The sequence below is a fragment of the Anomalospiza imberbis genome, chromosome 1, assembly GCF_031753505.1.
Source record: "Anomalospiza imberbis isolate Cuckoo-Finch-1a 21T00152 chromosome 1, ASM3175350v1, whole genome shotgun sequence".
NCBI lineage: Eukaryota > Metazoa > Chordata > Aves > Passeriformes > Viduidae > Anomalospiza > Anomalospiza imberbis.
Window position 1 is genome coordinate 104,794,903 of NC_089681.1, and position 22,878 is coordinate 104,817,780.

At 37.3% G+C, this 22,878-nt stretch overlaps 1 protein-coding gene across 4 annotated transcripts in view; it reads left to right on the forward strand.

The window, feature by feature from the left end:
• Positions 1–22,878, forward strand: part of ELMO1 (engulfment and cell motility 1) — a 300,684-nt gene that overhangs the window by 121,420 nt on the left and 156,386 nt on the right. For all 4 annotated transcript variants that reach the window (XM_068203774.1, XM_068203793.1, XM_068203781.1 and 1 more), the window contains one exon: positions 20,291–20,395. In XM_068203774.1, coding sequence (XP_068059875.1) covers positions 20,291–20,395 — 105 coding nt within the window. The remainder of the gene's footprint in view (positions 1–20,290; positions 20,396–22,878) is intronic.

The following is a 22,878-nucleotide window of genomic DNA, read 5'->3' on the forward strand; positions in this document are numbered from 1 at the left end:
CCCTTACAAGACCTTGTGTTTTGTTTGCCTAAAGTCCTTCAATCTGTGAGTAGGGGATGAACAATCTCTTCTACCCTGACTTAATCAGATTAATTGGAGTTCTGGGCTTGCCTAAAACCCTGCTGGGGAGCAGAGCACGATCTGGCTTCATATCTCCTGTGATTAATTACTGTCCTGTTGGCCTAGCAGATATACACTGAATATTGTACAGTAGCCACAGTTACAGACAGAGAGGTTTTCAGCACTCTTGGTGCAAACTAGAGCTTGCTGTGCAGTTTGAGTGCTCTGCCCAGCTCTGTGGCACAGGGCTCAATTCTCCCAAAACCACAAAGGAACTGAGTAGAGCTTTTCTGTGTTCTGCTAGCTGTTTTCATTACTGATGAATGAGGAAAAAATTACCACTGGATCAGTGCTGTTGTATCTGTAAGGAGCAATCAAGTAAATAGTTCCTCAAGGGAGGAACTTGGCATTTTGAGGTTGCAAGCATGATAGCAAAACTAGTGCTTTGAAGGAGCCTTTGAAGCTCAGTGTGAGGTTTTTTTGTTTTGTTTTGTTTGGTTGGTTTTTTTTTGGGTTTTTTTTTTTTTTTGTTGACTCATCCCTCAGCTTCATTACTCCCATTTAAGCTGTTCATTGGGAAGCCTACTGAAAACACTCTGGCAGTTGTCAAGGGTAACTGCAGCACTGTTTACAGTTTGATTTTGATAGCCTTTCAAAAGGGGATTGGGAGCAAAGTTTAGGAGGGAATGGGAACTGGGATTAAAGCTATGAAGAGAATGTAGGGAAGCATAGTGGGAGATAAGAAGCAATATATGAAAGTAAACTGTGAAAGAAGCATCATAGCAAGAGCCCTAATGGGAGACAGGCTATTCTATTAGCAGTATGATGAGGCAAAGTACAAATAATAAAAATGTCAGCAGTGAATTGTGAGGAGAGTTATTCTACTCTTGTACAGAAGTTTTACTCTGAGCTCAGAGTCCAGGTGACACTGCAGGTACAACTCTTTTTAACAGCTGAAGAGAAGTATTACCTTCCCCACAGGGCTGGGAAAGGGAGCAGGACCTCTTGTGAAACCTGGCTGCTCATCTCCAGCCTCATACATGGGCAGTGTTCTGACTTCCAGCTGCCTTCATCCCACTGGCTTCTTTTCAACAAAATGTCTTCAGTGCTTTCATCAGCTGAAGGTAGAGGGTTACATTAGCAAACTGATCATGATCAGTGTGAGGTTTGTCTCCTGTCTGCTTCAGCTGTGTGGCACAAGAACCTGCCAAACAAGAGTCTGACTTGGAATGCTGTCATCATTCCACTGATGCTGATGGTCGGGAAGCCAATTCCTTGAGCTGATTAAATATTCATTTCAAGGGAGAGAGTAAAGCCATGTCTGGCTATTAAGTTGTTCCTGGACTGCTTGTCCTCATTTTGTATGGGAAATGAAAGAATTCTATTTATTTTCCTCAGCCACATCAAAAAGCCTTGTGCCACTACAAATGTAATGTCAAAAAGAGACAAAGTCCAGACGTGGTTTCAGAAGCTTATAATGTAATTTGTAAAACTGCATAGTTAGAATCCTACATTCAGCTAAAGCAACCACAGGAACTCACCAGATGGTTGTGATGACCAAGTAAAGAGATTTTCAGCCGAGGTAGTTGTGAGATTTATTAAAATCCTGATGAATGCAACAAAAATGATGACCCAATTAGGAGATCTGGATACACTCCACCCTATTGAATTATTTATTATTTTCTGAGTCAATTGCAAATTAAATAGCCTGAATACTCCCTCTTGTATTTGCGTAAGCTTAATTCCTATAATTGAGGTGGAAAATAATTACAAAAAAACTCATAATCCTGTATATTTCCATCATAATTCTTTAAATGGCACTACCATCATTGAGATGTTGTAATGAATGTGTTTATAGGCAGCTCTGAACAAATGATAAGAAACTTAACATATTGGAAAAAGCAACTCCAATAATCGCATTCTAGAATGGTTTTTCTCAAGTTTTAAGTGTGTAGAGCTTCTGAGGATTTTTGTTTGCTTTGTTTTGATTTTATTAAATTAAATATAAATGGTTTGTAAAAATGCAAAAAGCCAACATGGGAAGTGAGTGATTTCATAATTTTGCTGTGCTATATTGGAATTTGCTAGTGTAGCAAAATAAAATGTAGATTAATGAAGGAGATATGAAATAAGTAAGGAACTGTCTGATAAAAGGTGACAATTTAAAGGGGAATTGAGAATGGTGGGATGTTCTCTAAAAGGCAGCCATGGGCTTGACTTTCAGGATATTGGTGGTGGCATAAGAAAGTTAACATGTGCTGAAGAAATCTTCTGATGAAATTAATATGGGAAGCAGTGATGGAAGAATCACCATGTCATTTGTCGCACTACGACACGAAATAACTCACGTATTTACTCAAGATGCAAAAGAAGGAAAAGAGGAAGTTTTATTTCTGACCTCGCAATATATAGAATGCTAAAAGTGACAGTGGATTGGAGGGTGAAATTGCCACCTCTCCAACCACACTGGTCAAACCAACAGCCTATTAATTCTCTCCTCCCACAAAGAAGAATGTAAAACAATCATTATTTACATGACAGTGCCTGAGAACTCCAGTAGAAATATGTAAACATCAGAAGGCATAGGAAATTTTTAAAAGAACTTTAAAACTTTTAAAAGAACAGGGCGACAGTAATTCACAAATTAAATGACCTTTTGGATTACACAAACAGAAATAATGTCATTTTATGCAGTCATACAAAGAGCAATGTGTTCATTTAGGACCCCTGGCAAGAATTTAATCTTCATTTAATATTTTGTCTGTGAGAAAAGATAAGAGAGATTATGTGAGGTAGCCACTAAAAAAGTTGAATGTTAAGCTAGGATTTATCTGGAAAGATATTTTCAGAACATATGTACTGTTGAGGCCATTTTTTGCATTTCTTAAACATCATATAGAACACTATATTATTTCAGGAAACTCTGCAGTGGCTTGTGGACTGACTGAATGCAGAGGGTGAGGCTCCTGCAGTGATGAGGGAGATGTCTTACAAGAGTTGACTTAAAAAGATTGCCTTTTTAGCCAAATGTGGAAATCTCAAGTGTGTGTGCCAATGCTAGGAGGGAGGAGGCCATGTGTAAGGTAAAAGGCAGTGGTGGCATTTCATTTATAGGAGAGATTTTTAATTGGAATGATGGGGAAAAAATTTGACACAACTTTAAAGATGGACGTCAATTCGTTATGGAAATAATGAATATATTTCATTATTATTATGATGTGACATTTTATATATTTCACAATGGTGGGTCCAGGAAACGAAGCATGTGAGGACTGTTTGAAAGAAAAAAAACCACCAACAATCAAGGTTGCTTAGAGCAGTCTGAAGTAAGACATGAATAATTAGATGGATGGCCACATAGTTGATTTGTTAGACATTGCAAAAATTTTCTAACATGAGGAGAAGCAGCACCAACACAGATAATTTGGAGGATTTGTCCAAAAAGTTTTAGAAAGAAGCTTCAGAAACAGTTGAGAGCTAGCTAAAGCATGCCGTAGGCAAAATATAGACCTAAGGAACTTCTGAGATTTCTTTCAGACTTGTATTTTTTTCTCTTCTGCGTGTCCCAGCTGAGTGGCTACTTTGTTTTATCTCAAGTTACTTATCCTTAATCTACTTTATCTTAAGTCTTTTATCTTTAACTTTTTCAAAAATCCCTTGTTGTACAGCACAGTATCCAAGTAGCACTTTGAAGATAAGAACTAAGTGTTTTCTCAGAGGTTCTTCAGTGGAACTTCTCATTGTCTCTTAGAATAGCTCATTAGCTGACACAGTAACCTCCTTGACATCCTGATATATTCCCCAGATGGAGCCCCTTGACTCTGCTGAAAGAAGGTTATCAGGAAAATAATTTGCAATAATGTAATTAATACCTTGTGATCATTACCTGCAAGAGGGACAAACTCAAATGACTCCAGCCTTTAATGCTGACCTCTTCAACCTATCTAGTAGAACTCTGGTGTGTGTAATTTCCTTGTGGTCACTTGGGAGCTTCTTTTTCCCCTCTTTCATTTTCATGGCATTCTCTGTGTCCCACCTCTGCCCCAGGATTTGGGAGTGAAGGATTAAGTTTAACCTTTGGGAAAACATGGGGGAAAGGTGTTGTTTTAGTGTTTGTTTTCACTTTTCAAATCTGTTTTAATTGGCAGTGAATTGAATTGACTTTACAGAAGTCTGTTTTGCCCATGATGGAACAGTCTCCCTGTCCTTATCTTGGCCAGTGAGCTTTTCCATCCTTTTCCCATCCTTGCTCTGTTGAAGAGGGGAGTAGGCAAGCAGTTGGTGGGTGCATGGCTGCTGGCCAAGGCTGACACACCACACCTCCTTTCTGTATTTTGCTAACTCTGTCTCTAGGCTGTTTCTGGGTTTATTCACTGAGCTTTGATAGTTTGGAGGCTCCCTGTGCTGTGCTATCATGCTTTACTTTCCAACTTCTTAGGTTCTCTGGCCTTTCTCTCTCAATTCTTTCCCTGGTCTTTGGTTTTGAGTTCCCACTCCTCTTGGGCTCTGTTCCATTTTCATATCCATCTGGATCTATCTCCTTCCAGCATGTATGATCACTCATCATTCATTCATTCATTCATTCTACCTGAATTTCCTTTTTTACATCCTCACTCCCTCCTCGTAAGGTGGTTCTCCTCTGGATTTTCCCTAGTGTCCCTCTCTCCACCTCTTCCTCTAACCCTGTTTGTTCCTCCATCAGTATGAAGCCTGCTCAGTCATTTCCTACTTTTGCACTGAAAGTTGTCAGGACTTTCTAAAGACAGACACAAATTGTATTTCTCCTGTATTTTATTTTCAGAAATGAATGGACTAGGTGTAGGCACATGGACCAAATATTAAACTTTGTCTCAGTATGAAAATTTCACTTGCCTAATAAATGCTGTCCAAGATATTAAAAACTGAGAACAGCATCTAGAAATAGGAAGTGTTGGGCATTATGATAATAGTCAGCACAATGAGCCCCACCTCTTAACTGATCTATAGGCAAAACACTTTTTTTTTTTTTTTGCCATAAGGTGTGGGGTTCTGACTTGAATAGTTCAACTACAGTTTGATTCTTTTTTTTCTAAAGATAGGCTGCTATCTTTTGCTTGTTATTCTAGGCTGTGAAATAGTTGCAATCTAGTTTTGAACAATTTAACTTCAACTGATGATAAATTGCAGTCTGCTATTCATGATAAATTATTTGACTGAAGATTTGAGTCACAGGTTTACTGGTGATGATCTGTGCATATTCAAAAAAAGTTCAGATTTGCAGTGACAGAAAGTGAGTAGATAGTGATAGAGAGTGAGTAAGAATTAGGTTGTTGTGTGATGATCATCCACCCTTTATTATTGACTGACAAAAAGTAAAGAGTCAAAGTGAAGTCATGCAGTGAAATGGCAGTGCACAATTCTAGGGAATTTGCATGATGTGGATGAGCGGTAGTCAATTAAACAGTAGATTGAGTTGGGCTCTAAAAAGTTAACACAGGGCAACACTGGGATGGAGTTGTGATGCCAAACCCTGCAGGAGTATGAATAGTCCTTAAATTCTATAGAGTTACTAATGTCAGCTGGATCTCTGATGCCCCCTTATTCCAGCTGGGCATCTGGCTTAATGGTACCAGTTTGCCTGGCTAGGGAGGAAAAACTTTCCTAGGAGAGTGGGTGAGAGGGAGATGGACAGAAGCAAACACCATGGGATGCATTTACTTAGCTATTCTTGTTGAAGACCTGAGGATGGTCATCTTTTTTCTTCCTAAAAAAAGGAAGGCCTTAATATTTGAAGTCTTACAATGTTATGAGTTGTAGGACTGTGAAAGCCCTGAACAGGAAGCTGAAATTTTGTGATTTGAGACTGAAATCTGGGACTGGTCTCAAATGCTGAAAAACTCATCACAAAGATTGTGAGCTGTCGTCTGCAGGTGTTTAGTACTCATCTCCCTGTTATTTCCTTTGGTAGATGATATTCTGCAGTGATCGTAGGTTTTTATCATTTTGGAAAGCTTTTCAAATATAATAAAAGCAATTAATCCTTACATTTAGATTTTCCTGTTTGCTTTGGCAGTGGCACAGGAACATTTTTAGAACAGTGCTGCATATGTGCCAAACTAGATCTGATCCTTTTAAAATTTAGACCTGATCCTTTTTAAATTTTAGATTGATAAGATTTAATCACTGGCTTAACAGTAGAACAGCACAGATGACAGATTGTCTGTACTACTGAAAGCTATTAGTAGTTTTCCATCCTCCTCCACTCTTTCTGCTCCTACAACCCTCTCTTTATCTATCTACTATTTCAAAACTTGTGAAATCACTTGTTGCTGTGGAAAAAACCCAACTCTGAAAAGATTTTGTTTTGCTGAACTACTCATATATGCAGTGCCAGACCTTCAGGTCAGTTGCCATATTTCTTTATGTAAATATGGCTCCTTCTAAAGTAAAACCCTTTGTCATTTAGTAGTGGCAGCTAATAATTAAGCACCTTTCAGCACAGTACAATCCATGTCTTACAGCACTCTGCCAGAAAGGAGATTCTTCTCCTCTCCTTTCATTGTAATACATAGTTTTCATAAGATTTGAGTATCCTTTTTATTTAGCAGAGTTAAATTTACAAATGCTATGTCCAGGTAAAAAAACTAAAACAAACAAACAAAAAAACCCAACAACAACAACAAAAAAACCCACCATGTTCTGCCCTTTGCCACTGAAATACCCCTAATGTTGGACCAGTAGTGTAAGTCAGGACCGTGCATAGGATTTCTCCTCTCGTTTTTACCTTTACAACCACCAGAGGTTGCTCTTCTCTGCTGTTTGCAAGCTTCATACTCCTGTCATTTCATTTTGAAGCTAAAGTTTTTTGGTGGCTATCTTATAAATAAGCCATCACTGATTTATTCTTCCAGGTAAGTTTTGGAAGATGAAGACTAATCATACGTATTTATTTCTTGATGTTAAGAAAGAGTGTAGTTGTAATAGTGATGTCACTGTCAGTATTTGATAATCTTTTAAGTAAAGAGACAGAGTTGGAGTTTCATATGACTGTATTTACATTCATAAACACTTATTTGGAAGTGTTTGAGACAAATCACATCTTGAGGGTGAGTTCTGTCATTTCTATTTTCACAGAGTAATATTTACCTATGTAATCCTCTTGCTGTGTACGGGAGTATCACAAGAACAAGATATAATCACTGGGAATAATGGTCCAGGACCTCAAGTTATATTGACCTTAAAGCAGTGAAAACATCTAAGCTGATGTGAATGTTTGAAATGCTTGTGAATTTTATTAATATTGTGTGCACTGTCTGGCTTTCTGCCCTAGCACTACTGCACTTCTTCTAAGCTTTTTCACTCACAAATTCCTGACTTTGACACTCACCTCTCACTATTCTCTGTATCCTTCTACTTACCCTCTCTTTCCACTCCACTCCTGGTTTGCTTTTTATCTCTAAGCCTGGAAGGTGGGGCCAGGGAATGCTCAGGAGAGGCAACATTTTCAGAAAAAGTGTATTCCAAAGAGATTTGTTAAATTCAGTTAATCCTAAGCATTTATAATGCAACCAAATGCAGCCCATGTTCAAAAGGAATTTCAAGAGCAAGTCTTAGAAGTTTTCCTTGCATAGAATGAGTGGGCTTGGATTTTGACAAACAATTATTTAAAAATTGATTTAGTTGGAGCAATGCAGTGCTTAATAAAACATTCCTAAAAATGGTCAAATAATTGCTAAAACTTGCTAAGGCTTTTGCCCAGAAAGAAAATGCTAGGTATTCTGTTCTAACACTTAAAATAATGGTAAAGTATCAGACATTAAATTTTAAAAATGGAACGTGACAGACAAGTTGAACTACAGGTGGCACAGATGTTTAGATATTTTTCTCAAGTTTCCCTTTGCTTTTGACATCTTGCTTTCCTAATGTTTCTGTGAACATTGCTGCTTGATAGATCTCAGGCAGAGCAACCACAAGAAGGATGCTGAAGGCTACGTGAGAAAGGTGAACAGAATACATGAAGTACAAGGAAAGAAAAAAAGAATGGAAGAGTAAAGATATACAAATGAACTGATGATGATACTAAAGATGTAACTAATGATTTTATTAATCTATACTGGCATTTGGAGGAGCTGCAATCTGCAAGCCAGTTGTTAATTCTACAGTTAATTTTTCTGATTCTATATGGAGAATTCAGTCTAAAAATGGACTTCTTTTAATTTATTTCCTAAAAATAAATTTAAAAAGAAAACCAAAACCAAACCCACAAAGGCTCCGTTTCACTTGTTGGAGTCTTCACTTTGCTTGTTGAAAAATAAAGGAATATTTTAATTTATTAGATGAATCTTTTAGATTGTTTTACAATATGGAGCACAATGTGGAAATCCCACAGAATGTTTTCTAACAGAGTGCTTACAGGATTGTTTTTCTTTATAATTCACCTACAGATATAAATACTTGATTTCCCCGCTGTATATGGCTTGATATTATTTGTAGTACATCAGAATCTCATTTTAAAAGAAAGCTGGTAACTGAAATGTGATATTTGGCAGCAGAGGGCACCAGTATCACACCAGATGTCAGTTGCTCACCAAAGTTTTTCAACACCTCGTTTTCATGGACGCATTCCTTTCAGCCCTAGAAATAGTAGAAATAACTGTTCTGGCTGTAAATTCCCTTTTCTCAGTTGAATGCCAGCAGATATTTGATGTTTAGGCTAAATGATACTTCTGTGGGTTACTTAATTTGGCTTGCATATTATGGTTTGGTATACAGTGCACTGTAAATATTTTCCCTTCTGGCACTTACTGGTGAGATATTTTATCCTCCCAAAATAACAGTTGGTTCCTGTGTTCTGAGTGTTTTTCAGCCTTGTGTAGGTTCTGTGGCAGGGACGCTTTCTTACAGTCTAGGACTTGTAGTTTTGGTTGTTTTTACCTGCCAGGAGTTTCTACAAATCTGTAAAATACAGGATTTTGTAAATGTAGTTATAGATCTAATCAGAAAAACTTATATTTTATGCTTACTCAGATTACGCTCTGCGAATGTGAGCATTAGCAGCAAATCTCTTTTCAAACCTGAGAGGCAGAAATCCAGAAATCACTCAAGTTTACTCTCATGCTTGGTGCTGTTAGGAACTCATTGGTGTGTGACCTATTGTGATCTTTCCCATAAGCAGACTTTCATAGTTCTAAGCTACTGTTTGCCATAAACAAAGCATTCCATGGTTCCATGCCATGGCATGTGTTTGTTGGTAGGTTGTGGAAATGCAGTGCTGTGCTGAAAAGAGGAATCCTGTGGGTAGAATGGAGCACTCCCCGCTGAGGTTTGCAACTTGGCAAAGTTTGTGCTGGAACTGCACTCTTCACATGGACACTTGGATGTGCTGAGATGTTCAAGTCAGTGTGTGGTGGTGGGAGACATCTCCTCTGGTATAACTTGGAGCAGGGTAGGCCCCAGTGTTAGTGTTTGAGACACAAATCTCTTGGTTGAGCCCCTGGACTGCTCTGAGCAGTGCAAGGATGTTTGGGCAGATGCCAGGCTGCCACAAGCAGGGGAGCAGCTTGGTTGGCCTGTGTGAGTGAGGGTGCAACCCCACCAAGAGAGGGGTGATCTCCTCTGGCCACAGGGGCAGATGCTGTTGGGGGACATCACATCTTCCCAGCCAAGTGTGATTGCAGTGTGTAATAAATAGCAAGAATGACAAAAAATTAGATGGGTGGTGAAAACTCAGAATTATCTGTAAATCCCAAAGATAGTGCAATTTTTCTTCATTATCAGACTGCTGTCTGTGGATCCTGGGTGCTACCAGAAGAATGCAAGAGAATTACTGCTGTTTGGAGGCACGAGGTTTTAAATGGCTTGGAGAAAACTTGAGGAACTTTTTTCTTATTAAGGAAAATGGGTTATGTTGTAACCAGGAAAGGCAGACCTGATGACATCTGTGCAGTAGAGAATTACTAATTTTGTATAAACTTGATGCTGTTTGTCTGAGCTGATATGCACAGGATGAGGTCCCTGGGTCAGATGCATCTTCATAGTGACCAATAAGAGACCACAAAATCCATATGTTACAGCTGCTGTTGTTGTTTACCATGCAGCTGCATGTGATTTCCCAGGACTATTTGTCCAGAGCTATGGGCATCTAGCAACTTGAACATTGGTAAAATTAATAAACCAGCCTTTTACCATATGCAGCTGAATTCCTTTTAGTCGTAGTCCTTCCAGAGGAGAACAGACTTATAAGAAAGGAAAAAAAATCTTGAAGGGCCAGTGAGCTTCTTTGACCTTTCAGTATCACTTCAACAATGAAGTTAAAACGAACCAGAATGAAATATCTGTGACTGTGTGTCTGTGTGGCTCTGTATAGCATCATTCCTTTTGTGTTTTGATTTTTAAATTCTTTATATCATAGTTTTGTGCTTATTATAAGTATTAGTTAAAGGAATTATCCTTTAAATCAGTTTCTTAATGAAGATAGTTGTTTCGAGAAGGGGGAATAAAAATCTGGTATTTTAGTTTTTATACTTTTTTCAGTATTTTCAATTGTGAGCTTGTAAAATAAAAATATTAAACTCTTTGTGATTTGAAAAAGCATGCTTCTCTTGAAGAAAATCTACTAACAAATGTAAATGTGCTGATTTAAAGTTAGTCACAATGGAGTACTGCATTTGTTTTGTTTTTTTTTTTTTTTTTTTTCTTTTATATATATACCATTTATGGTTTCACTGAATAGTTTTCTTTGCCATGTGCATCTCAGTTGTGAACTCGTGGGGGCAGGCAAGCTCCATGGATTTGAATGTAGTTGGGCTAAATAGTTTGTTTTCAAGTTTATTTCATAACAGAAAAAATATTTTCTGATTCCTTCACTGAGAGGTGGATGGATCTTGGATGTCTTTCTCTGGATATTATGTACCACACATCTCAGAATTTGCACACACGAAAAAAAAAGAGACATACCCCCACAAAACTGGTCAGACATAATGACATCTCAGTTCTTTTGTTGTGTGGGCTTCATCTGTTTCACAAGACTTGGCTTGGATAGATGATTCTAGACAAACCCTTGCCCGATATTAAATTATTATAGTTTTGTGAAACCGTGTAAATTCAATTTAATGTTAATTACAGCAAATATTTCATTTAGGTTTATGAAAATTTTCAGTGTATGCATGCTTGCAAACAGGTATGTGAGTTACTTACATGTGCATATTGCTTTCTTCCTCCTCATCTCATCCCTCATGGGGTTTCTTTGCATGTTGTAATATTTAAAGGATGGTAAATAGTATAGCACACAAAATATTTAGATTTTCTTCAGTTACAAAGAGTTACAAACATTCTTTTTGAATATAAGGTTTCATTAACTGAGGCCTGATAATAAATTCAAAGACAAGGGGAGAAAGGCACCTTATTTTTAAATAACCAATTTATTTCCCCAAATTAAAAACACCTTGATATCTGAATTCTGAATATTTTGGTAGTTAAATGTAGTCCACTTGTTACACAACCCCCACATAAAATCATAGAATAGTAGAGATAGGTCTCCTTTTAAAAATTCCTTATATTAAAAAAAAAAAAATTCTCCTTACGTTTTGGTGCAGCTTCATCCTCTTCATGACATTTGTCTGGAGGAGACTGAAGGCAAAGCACGACAGTACCCACACATGCAACACATACCAGCATTTTCTAGAGCCCAACTCCAGTCAGAAGATCTTCACATTCCTGGAGAGGGAGGCAAAGAAAAATGGAAGTCAAGGGAACTGCAATTCTCTTGAGAATGGATACAGTGGTTTTTTTTAATCTTTGTGGTTTGTTTTGGGGATTTTTTTATTGTATTTTATTATTACCTTGCTATTGAGGACAGATGAGGGTATCCTACAGGATGGGCACAGGTTATTGTTGACTTAAGGCAGAATATGGACTAAAAATTTTTAGGAGGGATTGGTCCTGTATTCCAAACTTGTCCCTGACATCTTCAGAGCTTGGCTGTTTGTACTCTAGCAGGGGAAAGATTTGACTGTAGAGCTGGTAATTTTGTACTTGAGAATGTCCATCCAAAGGTAGCTAATCACATTTGTTGACATCTCCTTTGATGTAGATTAGTTTTCATCTCATCCTCTGGGATTATTAGAAGCTTGACCTGGTCACAGGTAATAAAAGAAATGTCAGTGGGTGAACCACAGAGCTCCTAAATGGTAGCTAGCTTTTTCACCCAGTCCTGCCAGTCCATATGCCTGGCTGCAAATGCCATTCCAGTTCTGTTTTCCTGAGCTCTGGGACAGAATTTTCCATTTTAAATTTGGACAGCTTTTGTATCTGGCTGTCAGGCAGCCAGTAGAATTCACATGGATGATTCATTTTGAACTGGGGTTTTCTCAGACATAGGGCTGACTTCTCTCCACTGTATTTGAACTAAACACAGCCTGGGCCTTTCCTTTTGCACGTGACAGAGGTTTTAGCCAGCTTGCTTGAAAAGGAAAATCACAAAACCTTTCTACAAAAATATCTAAAGGGAGAGCAGGCTCTATCCCAGCTTACCTCGTGATGCTTGGCATTGAGTTTAGGTTCCTTTCCAAGCTCACTGTTCTCAAAGCAGCATGGATTGTAAAGATGCGGGCATGTTCCCAGCCACTGCTGTCATTGGTAGTCATGAAATTGCAAGAGAACTATAATTCACTGCTCAAATGGAGTGTCGTTGTTCTTGTTCTGTGTTTGTGCCTACCGTAGTACACAAGCATCATATCCTTCACTGGAGATGATAGTTGCTGCAGCAGGAAGGTTCCCATTCAGAATTTCACTCTTCAGTGATCTCATAGGAGAGAGCCCACTGCAGCAATAAAGTGGCTGCTTCACGTGTGGCCTCCCTGTAGCTGCACATCCTCAGGAAATAATCATCCTCTAATGATTATTTTTATTTGACTGACTTTTATTTTACTTTATTGCTTATAATTTTAGTAATTTTTCTTTAAGAGGGAATATAAATGAAAGTTGTTTTAATTAATGCACCTTAAATTTCAGAAGCAATTGGTATGTCAAAAAGTTTAGATAAAACTGCCTGGAGTGTAACTAAAACAATCAAATATAGGCTCTTGTAGTAGTCTAAGGCTTAGAAAAATCCAATTCAAGCAGCCCAATATTTGGCACAATTTGTTTTTGAATTTTTCATTTTTACTTAATAAAAAGGTACAGAGAGTTTTCTTTTTTCCTTATTGATAGGGAATGTAAATCATTTGTTTGGAGCTTATGCTAAAATATATATGTACACTCATTAACTATTTTGTATCTTTTCTTTAAGTTTTGTAGAAAAGGTCTGTTGAAGAGCTCTGAATTTCTCCTGAGTTATGGAGCCATTATGCTTTAATAATGAGTGGAAGTCACAATCTACCTTACCAAACAGGCATTAAACTTTCCTAAACTCAAAAAAAGCTTTTCATGACAAAATTTGACTTAGGAACACTAAGTCTAACTAATTTACACATTTGGTAGGAATCACAGAGATAAAATTCCTGAGGTAGATTTTGAGTCTTGTGGGTGTGACTTCTGTCTAGTCGCAAACATTTAATCTGTGTTTATTTGCAGTATTCAAGTGTAGATGGATTAATTTCTTTGGCTTGCTGTTCCTGCTAGCACTGTTCACACTGTTTTCTCACATAACTGTCTTCTTGCTAGCTTGATATTTCTCCTGCTGGGCAGGATGAGAATTCATGCCTTAGTTTCTATCTGTATAGAGAGGGCAAACTGCTTTAATGACATTGGTAAAATTAAAGCAGTCATCTCCCAACACATTCCAAAGTCATAAAAAAGCCTGTATTTATAACAATAGTTCTTTTGAGGTTGGGGGTACTAAGTGCCAGTTCTTCCCAGTATACTTCGTGAGTGTTGCAGTTCAAACAATATAAAAGTGGCTTGCTGGCCAGGACTTGGGTAATATATTCCACTGTGATTTTGTAAGAGCTGGAGCTTTCTGAAAAGCTGTAGCTCTTGGTTGTTCTCCAGCAGCCCTGGCTGGAGGGACACCTGCTTCACACTCTTGCAGCCGAGCCTCTAGAAAATCTCATGGGAAGGGTCCCTAATTCCTTGCAGTGAAAGCCATCTGGATTAGCTCACGTCTCATCCGGCAGCCGATCTAAAGTGGACTGACTTTGCCCTAAAAGTTGGAGTAGACAGGAAATCTGGAAAGGTCAGGCTGATCTGGTATGACCTGTAAATAAACTAGTATGGCTTTTAGTTTTTTGACACATTCCTAACTATATCTGCAACTGGATGTTTGACTGCTTATTCTATTTTTCTGTAAGCTCAGTGGATATGGTGAGATATCTGAAAGTAATTTTCCATGCTGAAAAAAATTAATTGAAATGACCACATCCCATTGATTCATTCTATATATTCCTGAAAGAGTATGTGACGTGTTACTGCTTGATAACTACATTTGCCCAGTAAACATTACTTCAGTAGTAAGAAGTCAATAATATGTGAAGTGCTAAACATGCATCTAACTTTAAAATCTGCTCTTATTAACTGAAATAAAACCTGAAATGTGGCTCACATTTTTCATGCATTGGAGAAGATGTGATCATTTGAGTTACAACAGTCATTTTGGATTCTTCTACGCTTTCAAATTATTGACAGCCTGTAGGGCTTAAGATTTTGGAATCCAAAGCATTAGCTCCATGTAATATAGGCACATGTAAAATACAAAGAATTATGCAAGAGTTTTTTGTCTTGCTTTATAATGTGTAATTTATTCATAACTGCAAATATGTAGTGGTTTTGACATGCCTGTTATGGTCTATTTAGTGATTTTTAGGTGATTTAATTGCACCTCCTTAACATTCAGATTTTTACAATTTTTACCACTATAGCATCTTTACACAACCGGGACAGATTTCTGGTGGTGACTTACATGGAACTCTATTGTTCTTTACATTAGATTACATAGTAGCTCAATGAATTAAGGATATACAGTAGTCAAATTATTGCTTTTTTTATCTTTTGTAGGGCAAATGATGAGCAGATTGTACAGAAATTAAAATTTCTTTGCTATTGAGAAGGTTGGGTTTATATTGGTGAGGTTAAACTTGATCCAGCAAGTCTGTTGCTTAACATGCCTAACAGACTTAATATGCTTAACATGTTGCCTAAATAGGAATGTGTTTCTTTTTTGGAAGATAACATTTGTGGTCTCCTAATATGTATCCCAAAGCTATCCCAACAATAACAAAAAAAAAAAAAAAAAAAAAAAAAAAAAAAAAAAAAAAAAAAAAAAAACCCTCAACATTTTTACCTGCTAGTAGAAATGGACAAATATTTGCCAAAACACAAAGCTAAAAAGACCTAAAAATTAGTTCAAGAAAAAACCACCATCATTATATGCAGACATAATTTGTAAATCTTCATGAAAATTATATCCAGTACAAATATACTGGAGTTCTTTATATCTGGTGGAATAGTGGGGATGTGATTTAAATGACTTGCACTGAAAATATCTTAAATTATTTTCTTCATATTCTTTCAAATATATAGCAGTTACTGAGCTTTGGATACTTCTCATTTGCATTAGTCTGTGGGGTTTTTTGTTTGTAGGTTTGGTTTTTTTAAATTCAGGAATCCTCCAGATACATTTTCATTCTAGCACTGAGTTCTGTTGTAAATTTAAAAAATAGGCTTTGGAAGAAAAAAAAACAACAAACCACATTTGCATATTTAAATAGTTATCAAGAGAAAAACAAATCTGCTAGTTCTTGCTTTCATTGATTACATAGAGGCTGAAAATTCCCAAGTCACTGTTATATCTCATTAAGTGTGATGGTGGAAGTGGTGTGCAACATCATCATCTCTTTGAATACAGTGCTGCTAAATAAAAAGACAAAAATATTTCCTCATTAAGAATTTTAGCTGACTACCTCTTCACAAATGTTGGTTTAATGTAGTATTTTCCCTTATTTTTAATTTTTGTGTAAATGAACAGATGGGAATATTTTGCATGTAAAACTTCAGGTTTATTTAGGGAAGGGGTAAATGGTGAGTCTTTGAGCTTGTTGATACTTTTAGCATAAATTTGTCAATTCATAATTCACATTAAATCTCACTTAAAAAGTTCCCACTCTTCTTGTCTTCTTGTCACTTGACTTCTTGTCCTGAGTTCTGAGGAACAAACTTCCACGTATTTATTACTATGATTTCCCAATTTGATCTGGGGAAGGTTTTGCAGAGGTGCTGTAGAACCTGGTAGGTAATTGCTTTCCTTCCCAGCCCGGAGAACAGTGGTTTAGATTTAAAAGGATAAAGAAAATGAGCAAGCGAGTAATTGAAGATGGGAGAAAGAAATTACTCTCCCTGGTGTTACCTTGCTAGACAGATTGTTCTTTATTCTGTAAAAAAATCATAAAATATGACCAGTTTTGGGAGGGTTGTTAGAAAGACATCATTAAAATTGGATTCTTGTGACATTTGGAAGTTGTTCTATCATCAGTTCTTTTACAGTCCTGGCTCTTCCCTGGAAACTTCTGATGTGTTTTTGTCATGCTACTTACAGAAGTGAGGCATGCAGAATAGGGATTTACCTGATCTGCTTTGGGATTGGGAAAACAACTAATACTGGGTCTAACACCTGCTCCATACTGCTTTCAGGACAGACTATCATGGTTTGACGACTGATTTAAATGGCTGCTGCACGCACTATCGGTACAAAATCTGTGATAAGTTGTCAGTACCTGTCAAGACAGAAATAAATTTGTATGTTAATGACCTAGAAAAGCAGGGAAATAAATAGTTCCTGTGCTTCAGCATGTTCATGTGGAAGGGACTGTTGTTGGGAATAATATAAGGAATAAGTGGTCCTTATGCCATTAGCAGTTACAGACAGTACACCCTTGCTGTGAATAGGCACCTCGGTGTGAGGACACGTACCTACCACTGAAATCTATACATCCCTCAGAGATTGCTGCAGAAGCCAGGAGTAAGACAGTGAAGCCATTCAGGATACAGAAGAAATCTTTACACAGCTGGAACTGTATTAGAATGCTAGATTGTCTGAATGTAATTACTGCACTGGGATTTAGCCAGAATAGCTGTCATATTGTGAAACATGCCACATGATATTTTTTTTTTTTAATGACATAAGCAGATGTGATTTTGAGTTTTCATCTTACCAAAACCAATGAACTTTTGTTTCCACAGTATCCTATTGAGTTGGCTAGCAAATTCTTGAATGTTCTGGTATGCTAACATGTATGGCATAAGAGCACAAGCTGTTAAATACCTCATAGATGCTGAAGCTGAAAAATGCAAAGATATTACGCAGCATAGTGGAAAAAAATCAAAAATTATCTGAAAAATTTGAGGTAACAAATCTTTTTAATTTGTAGTTCTTACTTTTTACTTTTCATAAAGCAAAAAATACCATAGATTTTGTACTAAATAGATGCAATAAATACGCCTGAAGCACTGCATTCCATATATTTAATAAATTATATTTTAGGTGGGGTGTTTGCCTACTTCTGAATTATTCACTACAGCATTGTAGACAATGTAGCTTTGTATCTCATTTCTAAACCCACTCTCAATAACTTAATATTTCAACCACAAATATTCATCATGTTAAGAAAATGATGATTTTAGGGGGAGGGAGAAAGAAGGAAGGGAACAAAGTGTCTGACATTCCTTTTGAATTTGAAGTAGAATTGAAGGTAATGTATTGTCTCACACACGCCAGAACTGTCTTGTGGATCCTCAGCTATTATCTGCTTCTGTATTTCTAGTTATTTAAATCAACAGAGCTGAAGATCAAGCCCTAGTTATACTGGGATGCCATGTGACAGAAACTTTTGAAAAACAGAAACAAAGTGAAAATAGCTGGGTTTATAGGCTTGACTTGGAGACAAAGTAAAAGTGGTGAAGAGATGTTTTTTCTGATTGAACATACAACTAGTAGTGATGGTAAGAGACGAAACGAGTCATCCTTACTAAATGTCGTGAGATTCCTCATGTCCTTGTTGGTTTTTGTTGATTTAGAATGGCATGAAAAAAAAAACTATTCAAGCAACAGTAGGTCAGGCTTTTTATTTGTGTTCTGCATTTATTTTACAATTGTAAATGCCAGTGAAATAAGTTATAGTATTTTAATAGCTGGAGAAATGTAGCTGGGTCTTGAAACTCTCTGTGCTTCTCAGGTATTTATCCAAGTGTACCCTACCTGTGCTGTAGTATGGGAGCACATTCAGGAGTGCACATTCAGGCCTGTGCTGTAGCTCTACTTCCATAAATTTTTGTAAAACTGGTGCTGTAGGGTTCCCTGCTGACCGGTGCTTCTTGTGGTTCCCAGTAAATTTCCCAAGGAAATAGACCTCATGGACCTCATGACACCGTGAAGTATAAAGTGCTGTTCCTCAGGACTTGTACTTTATGGCCAAAATGGAGATAGTTTCAAATGCAGAGAAGAATCTGTAAGAAATTCATGCTGGTTTGGGGGGGCATTTGTGTGTCTGTGCGACTCAGCCTCTCTTAAAATGCCCTTTTTGAAATGTTTGAAAATATAAGAAGGGAAATTTTCTCCTCCCAGAAGCTGAAGTCTGTAGGGCTTGTGATGTTTGTGAAGCAGTTTTGTACTGATTTTAAATGTTCTGACTGATAAATGCATCAATGTGGAAGATGAAAGGTTGAGTTGGGGAAATAGCAATGAAAGGTGATTATCTGTCATTCAGATCAGCTGATGAAAGTGAAAAAAAGTTTAAAGGAGAGTTTTTGAAACTTATAACTCAGTAAGACATTGTTTTCCCTTCCTAAACTACAACTACCCTTCTTAAATACTTATTACATTGATATTTCTATATAAAATCTAGGGCTCCAGGCATCCTCTTGATTCCCTAATTAGCCTGTGATTGTTTGGTTGTACACCAGTAGCCCTAATCTGGAAATGTACAACCAGCAGGTTCTGCATGCCATCCTCAGAATAATGTATTTGTCTACTTTTGAAGTTGCAGTAGGCATCTTAATGTATAAATTTTGCTTTCTTCTATTTTTAATATTTTATGGGACTGTGAATTATTGACTGGCTAAAACCAACGTTCGATACATCTGAAGCTAAAATGGGCAAAAAGTAGAATCACTCACTTCTACCACCTTATGGCCTGACAGACTCAACAGAAGGAAAAGTAGTAAAACCCATGCTTTTATCAGTGAAGAGGATGGATCAGACCCTGAGCACACTGCAGAAGCAGAGTAATGGAAGAAACCTGTTCTGAGCTTTGCCAGTTTTCTGGTAGTAAATGCACTTTTAAAGTCTTTGTCAGCTGGGTCTTGCAGAATAGAAATGCCATTGCAAAGGAGCTAGGGATATCTTTCTGTGTCAGAATGATGAGTAGAGAAGAAGACATTGCAAAGGTGATACTGATAAAAATAGCTTAGCAGAAGAGAGGCATTTTTTAAAGGAGAGATATTCTTGGGACTTCTGAGCAGCTTCTTTAGTGTAGGCAGGCAAATTTTCATGTCTAAACCATGAACTACATGAAGCTTATTCAAATGTACATTTTATTCCATCCAATCAAAAAATCAGCTGAGTTAGTAAATATTTTGGGCACCTGTAGTTTTTCATGTAGTGTGTGAAACTGAACATTTGCAATATGTATGTTCATGTGGAAGCTAATGAGTTCTAGTTATATATGGTATGTTTATTCATTAATTCCATAGATGAAATTAATAGGTTCAGAAAGTAACAAAAAATGTACCTGAATTCCACAAGACGAATCTGTTTATTTTCATATAAAATTTTATCTGAGTCCCTTTGTGTTCAGGAGTCCACAAGATCCAATAGACTTAATACAGCTATTTAGTCTGGTAGGGTTTTTTTTCTCTTTTTTGTGGTTTATTTGAAATAGTTCCATAACAGTTGTATAAATAGGTGGTTTGGTGTCTGTTGGCTAAGTTATATGTATTTTCATGTACTTTTAGTCTGTAGTACCACCAAGGAGTCTATCTCCATGAACGACATGGGTGTCTGTGCTTCTAAAGCGTTCAGCCTTTGGGAAACTCCATTCCACAGCTGCAGAAGTGAATTACTGACATGCCAACCTCATAATGGCTGCATTTGGTTGTAGAGTTTTTTGAGGCAATTTCCTTATTAAGAGTTTTCTGCTCAGCAAAAAGACCTCTGTTGCTGAAAATTTTTTGACACACCACACTAACACAATGCTTACCAACACTGGGGAGCTGATAGCTTTTGTAAAGGTGCTCATTAAGTGATCTTGCTCTTTTTTTGCAGAATCATGTAAACCCAGCAATGGATTTCACACAGACCCCTCCTGGAATGCTGGCCCTTGACAATATGCTGTACTTTGCTAAACATCACCAGGATGCTTATATTCGGGTAAGGCTTCCTCTTGTCATGGAGATCTTTGCAGTTACCTGTTCACACTAATTATGTCCTGTTTGCAGTCGACTTTGGAAGGGAGGTTCAAAATCCTGATATCATTAACAACAAACTCTAGGAAGACAAACCACATAACATTAAAACATGATGTAAGTCTGTAAAAGCTCTGGGAGAAAGCTGTACAGGTGTCTTTTCTGTCATTGCTGAGTCAAATATTCTAGATATTATTTTTTGCAAGTACTCCTTTTTGCTTAGGCCTGCAAAGAGAAGAGAAATGAGCCTGTGCTTTTGTCAGATACATAATGGATGACCATAAACTCAGAAAGGAGTAATTATGCAGAAATCTCTGACCTGCTCCAAGTCTACCAAAAACTGACAGTATTTTTTTGTGGAAAGAAGGATTTGAAGATCAAGTGCTTTGAGAGGTGACTGAGTTGGCAGAGTACTGAGAGTTAAGATGATTCCACTAAAACTACTGCTGTAGGAGAGGTCATGCTGGGAGTAAAATATGTACAAAGCATTATGATTTACTTGTATAACCCATTCCTGCCCCCTGCCCATTCCACTTCCTACATTATTTCAAGGTTATTTCAAAGGTAGTTAGAGGAGGTTATATGTTACATCCCTACAAGAAGAGGCATACAGCTGAATTAATACCTGCCTCTAAAGAGAATAACTTTTCCTGAACTTTATTCAAATCAAGTGCTTGCCAAGCATAAACCAAGCAAGCACAGATAGGAAGGGAGGATAGTCATGAAAGTCAGTGTCTGGAATTCATAGGGGTGGTTTAATTCCCCAAGAAAATTGCTCATGCAAACCTGCATTAAAGAAGTTGTGTATAGCAAGAAAACAGTATACACACCAATCATTTCCACTAAAAGTCAAGAGTGAACTTTTAATTTACATTATCATCTGTTTTCTATTTGAAATAAATTGGTGTCAAAGCTCTAATAGGTTTGCAAAAGGGCCTGCTGATATGTATGAACATAATACCAAATGATGAGATTGTAAGATTTGCTCTTTAAATGGATCTTTCTCCTCTGTCTGAATCTAGCAATAACTCTTTAAAAAGACACTGTAGTAGTATGCAATACAATAGTATTTATCAATCCCTATAAATTTCTGAAATCAAGGACTATCTCAGGTAATGAACAAAGAGCATGTTTTCTGGAGAAACTATGCTGAATAATGTTTTTGTTTATAAAAAGAGAATTGCTTACTGTTTCTCATTAGAATTTGGTAAGATCTGGACTGTGCTACTTCATACTTATCAAAATTCTGTTTAGAGAATTAGAGGTAGCCAGTGCTTTCAAATGGGTCATACATGTTTTAAAGAAGTCTGAAACGTCTGAAAGAGGACAAAAATTCTGTTGAAAGAGAGCTTTCATTGGCATCTCTCAAGTTTTTCTTATTTTTTCATGTTCATGTTGCAAATACTGTCTTAAAAAATTGGATTCAGTGAAGCATGTAATTAGCCACTTTTTGGAAAGGATTTTGCTGCCGGCTCAGCCCTGTTTCTATAATGCAGTATTTTTGCTGCTGCATTACTGAGAATTTTTGTTGTTTTGAGCTGCCTGTTTTTATTTCTGCATGGTTCCTGTTAGGAGAGTGCCTGACTGCCTCATGTATTTCCCTCCTGAGAAAGAGTACACATCCGATAGAAATGCCTTGCAGAGGCACTCTCAGATTCAATTGCTTGCCTAAAGCTGCTTTGGGGACTGTAAATGTGCTTTGGGAGTATGTTAATCTATCCACCACTCTGAGGAGTTCTACTTAGTGTTTATACAGCATTGCTGGCGCAGTAGGAACATCTCTGAGATGATGGTGGTGTTCAACTCCTACAGCGTTGATAATCTTTGGTTGCAAAATGCACCTACTTTCTCTCTCTTCATCTCCTTGACTTGCTAGCTGGAGTACAGTAGTTTCCTGTGGGCCCTGACATGCCTATTCCTTTTTCAAGTTCCTTATTTCACATCTAACATTACCTTTTCTTCATGGCCTTCAGCTCCCAAACCTCCCACAATGCCAATTTGCTCTACTTGTACAGCCAGTTGACCTTGCTTATTTTTCAGATGTATTTGTACTCCTGTACCCTAATAAAATTCCTCCCGTGGTCAAGCTAAAGTTTCCACAACAAATTGTTAGCTATACAGTCAGCTATACACTTATGTCCTGAAAAACTTGTTTGACAGGAGCTCTTCTCTTTTCATTGCTGATACTAGGAAATAGTTTCTTTCCTAGGAGGAGAGATTATTTTCAACTTGTCTCTTTGCAATGCAATTGATTCCTGTGCCATGGGTTAATTCCTAAGCTCCAGATACTCTCTGCTATGCAGTAATTAGAAATTGAGGCTGAAAATCAGAGCTGGCTTGAAACAAACTGGGAATATCTGAAGTTTTCCCTGTTAGAATGTGATGTATTAAGCAGAGACACTATCAGGAAGTCATAATGGTTTCAGTGGGTGTATTGGCAGTGCTGCA